The sequence below is a fragment of the Elephantulus edwardii genome, unplaced genomic scaffold (genome assembly GCF_000299155.1).
Source record: "Elephantulus edwardii isolate Elephantulus edwardi_28Jun2011 unplaced genomic scaffold, EleEdw1.0 scaffold00130, whole genome shotgun sequence".
NCBI classification, from domain to species: Eukaryota; Metazoa; Chordata; class Mammalia; order Macroscelidea; family Macroscelididae; genus Elephantulus; species Elephantulus edwardii.
The window spans coordinates 1,444,684-1,450,153 of record NW_006399880.1 but is presented as its reverse complement, the minus strand read 5'-3'; the positions used below and the strand labels follow the sequence as shown (position 1 = coordinate 1,450,153).

General features: G+C 43.0%; 1 protein-coding gene across 1 annotated transcript in view; it reads right to left on the bottom strand.

Moving 5' to 3' along the window:
- FAT2 (FAT atypical cadherin 2) overlaps positions 1-5,470 on the bottom strand; it is a 104,160-nt gene that overhangs the window by 31,196 nt on the left and 67,494 nt on the right. The window contains exon 17 of the mRNA XM_006893740.1: positions 2,826-3,636. Within this exon, the coding sequence (XP_006893802.1) occupies positions 2,826-3,636 (811 nt within the window). The remainder of the gene's footprint in view (positions 1-2,825; positions 3,637-5,470) is intronic.

Sequence of the window (5,470 nt, the reverse complement as noted above, 5' to 3'; positions counted from 1 at the left end):
TGTTGGTTCAGACTAGCATATTTTTTTATAATCATGTCAGTGGCAGGAGTATGATAGTATGAATAATAATTTTTAGTATTGTAGTAGATTAAGGTTATGGACATAGTCTAAGCCGTAGACATTTGATACAATTATGAGAAGTGATAGGCCAATGGCGGCTTCACATGCTGCAAGTACTAAAAGAATAATAGGGATAATTGAGGGCAAAATTTATATTTAGAGCTAGTGTAGTTGCAATTCTGCACACATTTGGTTATAAAGACCCCTGCATTGGGTTCTTCCCTGTGTTAGAAATTAGGAACTCAAACCATTAAGAAAGAAAAATCAAGAGAGAAATATGACCAATCAGAGCCAAAGGTGGATCAGCATCTGCGGAAATCCATGTTTTCCTCCTATATAGCTTTCAAAGTTATTTCTGGTAACATTTGAAGAATGAATAGGTAGTATCAGAGATTTTGCATATGTGTATCATTTAAAGCAATTACATTTAACCAGATCCACCCACAAGTTGCCAGTCAGGTCAAGGGTGATGGTGAGCTGGAGGTCACGTTGTTTTCTTTTGCCAGTGCTCTTGAACTAGTCCAGCCTTCATGCCAGGGGCACTGGCGGGGGGGCGGGGTGGGGGGAAGTCTTAGTCATAAAAGGAACTCCTGAAGAGTTTGGCGAAAAGCTTAGGACATAGAGTGGGGTACACCAGGATTTAATTAGGCCTTCAGATATCACTTCAGGCAACACAATGCAATCCCTATACTTGGTGTTAGAGACGGAATTGTGTTTCCCAAAAATATATGCTGTAAATTCTAACCTTTGTACTTCTGGTTATAACCCCATTTGAGAGTGGGGTTTTGTTTTTATGTTACTGAGACAGTATTAGTGTGGGGTGCATCTCAAGTCAGTGTGTGTGTGTTTGTGTGTGTGTGTGTGTGTGTGTGTAGTAAGATTAAGCACATGTAAGTGAGCAAACGGGGGAGGAGAGATGCCAAGCAAAAAACCACACCTTCTTCCAGAGCTAACAGAGGCCTTCCACTAGAGCTGGTACCCTGAATTCATTCTTAACACCTACTAACAGTGAGAAAATTAGCTTGTTTGTTAAAGGTACCAATATGTGGTATTTTTTTATAGCAACACTTGTAACTAAGACATTAAATTTTAACTCCAATGAGCTAATGAGTTCTACTTCATAGAGTTGTGGTGAATTGTTGTAGCTCAGGCCACGGTTTTTTCAATAACTTCTTAAGCATCTGAGAGCTGGACAATGAATAAGGACAATAGAAGAAATGATGCTTTGAACTGTGGTGTTGGAGAAGAGCATTAAATATTCCATGGACTGTCAAAAGAATGAACAGATAAGTCTTGGTAAAAGTGCAGCTGGAGTGCTTTTTGGAGCCAAGGATGGTGAAGGTTTGTATCACATACTTTGGGCATGTTGCTTTGAAAGGCTACTCCTTGTAAAGGTACCTCAAGCTTAGAAAAATGGAGGGTCAGTGAAAGAAAGAAAGACCCTCAGTGATACAGATTGACACAGTTAATGAAACATGAGTTCAAGTGTGTCAGAGATGATGTGGATAGCACAGGGTTCAAGTATGTTGTTCATAAGGTCACTATGAGTTGTACTTAACTTGATAACAGTTAACAACACCAACAACATATGGACACAAAACCTGGCATTGTCCTTAAAGCAACAACTGCTACTATGTGAATGACAGTCACCTGTGACTAGACATTTGTTATGGGAGGTTGTTTTTGTTTTGTTATTATTGTTGTTGTTGGGTGTCCCTGAGTCAATTTGAACTCACTGCTACCCCATGTGAGAACAGGACTTCTCCCAGGATTTTCTAGACTATGATCTTCATGAGAGTAGATTACCAGGCCTTTCTCCTGTGGAGGTGCTAAGGTGGTTTGAACGGCCAATCTCTGTTAGCAGGTGAGAACCCAATCACTGTGCCAGCAGGATTCATTATACACGGGTTAAAGGCTTTTATATCCCTGGGACCCAGATGTCATTATTTTCCCATTTATAGACGAGAAACTAAAGCTCAGAGAATCTTAATATATCCAAATGTATACATCAAAAATTATAAAATCAGGGTTTGAACTTGATCTGTCTATATCTAAATCTTATGTTTATAATCATAATGCCATAGTATAACAGTGATAGAGTTAACACCAAATCTAAAATGAAACCTGTTGATTCTAACATGATGTATGACCCCACGTATATGACCCCAATGTAGAACTATGCTCCATACAGTTTCCAATGGCTGTGATCTTTGGAAGTAGATCACCAGATTTTTTTTCCAAGGCATTTATGAGTAGTCTTGAACTGCCAGCCTTCTGATTAGTAACCAAGTGCTTAACTAGTTATGCCACTATGTGTCCTCAGTAGTGGCTCTCACTTATTGATCACTTGCTGTGTCAGGCACTATGCTAAGAAAGCACCTGGTATAAAATACTCATTTAAACCCACAAGAGCCCAAGGCATGTGGAGTAATTTTCCTCAGATCGTATAGGCAGTAAGTGGTAGAACTTGGATTTAAACTCGGGCAGTCTAATGCCAGAGTGTATGAGCCACATGCTAAACTGCCTTTTATATTTGTGTTTTCTAAAATTCCAAAAAGTGGTCAGGAGTAAGGCGTTATTATTCCATGACTAGATTTCGTAAGACTATTGCATGTCCGTGGTCTTTAGCCTTGTTAGAACCTTCCTGTAACTACCCCTCAGCCCCTTTCCAACAATGTCCACCACAAGAGTCAAGCACACAGAGACAGTCAAGCAGAGCTGGTTGTCCCTGGGGGGTGGGGGGGTGTGGGGGGGCTGTTCCTCACCATTGCAGGAGCAGTTCCTCTTCAGGTAGTGCCGTGGGGTCAGGATGCTGAGCCTGGCCGTGCTGTATGTGGGTCCAACCTTGGGGTCCAGGTGCACTAGCTCTTGGCAGATTTGACCCTGGCAGCTTGTCCCCTGGCAGGGTACCACAGGCATGGCTGACCTCATCTGAATTCCCACTGCGTGCTCTATTTCTTTGGCTGAGCGAGTGATGATGGATGCCAATTCCTGAAGCTTGTAAGAGGTCCTGGAATGTCCCTCAAAGACCAGCAGCACATCTACACCAGCCATGGCCTCTGCAGGCTGGAGGCTGGCCAAGTGGATGTTGGCTCTTTTGATGTCCAGCTTGTTGCTGAGGAACCTTTGCAGGTTCCGCCAGTGATCGCTCACTAACTCCTCCGGAGTGAGCTGGTGAAAACCCATCCACATGGCCTCCTGCAGAGCTTCCTTCCCCATGTGCCACACATGGACGTGGACCCCAGCAGTTGTGGTGAAGGACCCATCGCTGACGGTGACATTGAATGCATAGCGGCCACGTGGCAGTCCCTGGGTGGCAATGATTTTGCCATCAGGGGCACCCACTGAGAAATGCTTGCTCAGGGTCTCCTCTCCCGCCAGGCTATAGGTCAACGTGTCCTGAGGATCACGGTCCGTGGCATGGATTTTACCCACCAGGCCGCCCTGGAATTCCTCTTCCCCAATGGTGATGAAGATCTCCAGCGGAAGAGCAGAGGGTGGATAGTGGCTCTGTTCTGTAACGTGAACGCTGACAGATGTCAAAGAGGAGAGAGGAGGGATGCCGCTGTCTGACACCTGTAAACAAAACCAAGAGTGTCATTATTGTCATTATCCAAAGGGACTTGGGAGGACCTTCACACTTTCAGTTATTAGCCACTCACTCCACCCAGGAATCGGGGCCCAAAGCCTCGACGTGTCCATCGATGGTTTTGTTTGGGTGCTTTTTTGATGCTCTATAGTGTGCCTCTCTCACCAGTGATTGGAAGTGGAAATACCAGACAAGAGGCAGTGGTGGTGAACTCAGGCATGGGCCTGGACTGACACTATGAAGGCCAAAGCTCATCGCTTATCTCTCTGGAGGCAAATGTATCTGTACCCCTGGCTTTGAGAATCAACCATAAGGGAATGTAACCATTGTCTCCTGCTGTATCCTTACCAGCTAGTATAGGACCTGAATATGGAGGAGCTATAAAATACCTGTTGAAAGACTGACTAATTAGCTGAATATATTAATACATCATTATTACAAATTGTGATAAAGAAATAACTGCATTTGTCCTTTGATCTGCAGACTCCTGTTCACATCTTGGGAAACCTGACATAAAGTTTGCAAAGCAAACTCCATGTTTTATCCCATAAGCTTGTCCTCACTACCACCTCTACAGTCTTCTCAGGCTCATAAATGGTGCCCCCACCTGCCCTTCACAGGAACTTCAAGTCTAGAGTTCTTCACTGATGCCTTTTTCTTCCTCTCATCCAATCCATCACCAACTGTTATCCATGTACATCCAAAAGGTGCCCCCATCTGACCTTTTCTAGCATCTTCACATCGCTTCCAAGATCCCAGCCTCACTGCCTCTAGCTGGGATGACTTCTCATTGGCCTCACTCACCCACTCTCACCTCATACAATTCCCTATAAAACTTAAAAAATGAGCCTCCTGAGACCAAAGAGTGGTCACCTCCCTGCTTGGGAAACTTGGACAGTTTCTCACTATACCTAGATTAAAATCCAAAAGTATTATTACCAAAGCCTATCATTTGAAGGTCCCTGAGCTGCACTAATGTTTTGGCCTTGACTACTAGTGGAAAGGTTAGTGGTTCAAACCTACTCATCAGTGCCACAGAAGAAAGGCTCGGGTGACCTCCCTCTGTAGAGATCACAGCCCAGAAAATCCAATGGAGCTGTTCTAGTCTGCAGCACATGGGGTCATCCCGAGCCGGCATCACCTCAACAGCAAGGGTCCTTATAATTACATTTACTCAGGACAGTTTCCATTTTCACCTTTTGGAAATCAAATGATTAATTTTTCTTTTTACAGTTATTATAACATTGTAATATGAATTTTAGATTTTAACATTGTTTTATAATGTTAATTATAATGTCTGATCAATTTCTTATTCAACAAATTATTTTTAAGGTCTCTCTGAATCTCAAGAGTGTTACAGTTAAAATTCAAATAAGATCGCCCTGCCACCAGACCTCTGGGACACACCCAGTCACTCTCCAGCGTAATCTTGAGCCTCCCTTTACCTCCTTTCAAGCTTTTTCCAGCTCAGATTGTGGTTCATCTTGTCCTGCTCTCCTACCCACTGTTCGCGTGACTGGCCCCTCAGGTATCAACTTAAATGTCCCCTTGGAGGCAATTTCCTTTTAAACACATATGTTCCTGTGCTTCTGTGGAGCCTCTCATCATTTCATTGCCTTGTCTCAATTTATAAAGACACTGTTTCTTCCTTCATTTGTTATTTATGACTACTATTATAATGAAAGCCCAGGAGAGCAGGGACCATCTCTTTCTTATCCTCTGCTCTATTCTTTTTTTAATTATTAAATTTTATTAATTTTAATGAACATTTACAGAGATTCTGGGTTTTCATTCATTCATTTTTGCACTATTTTCTCTACC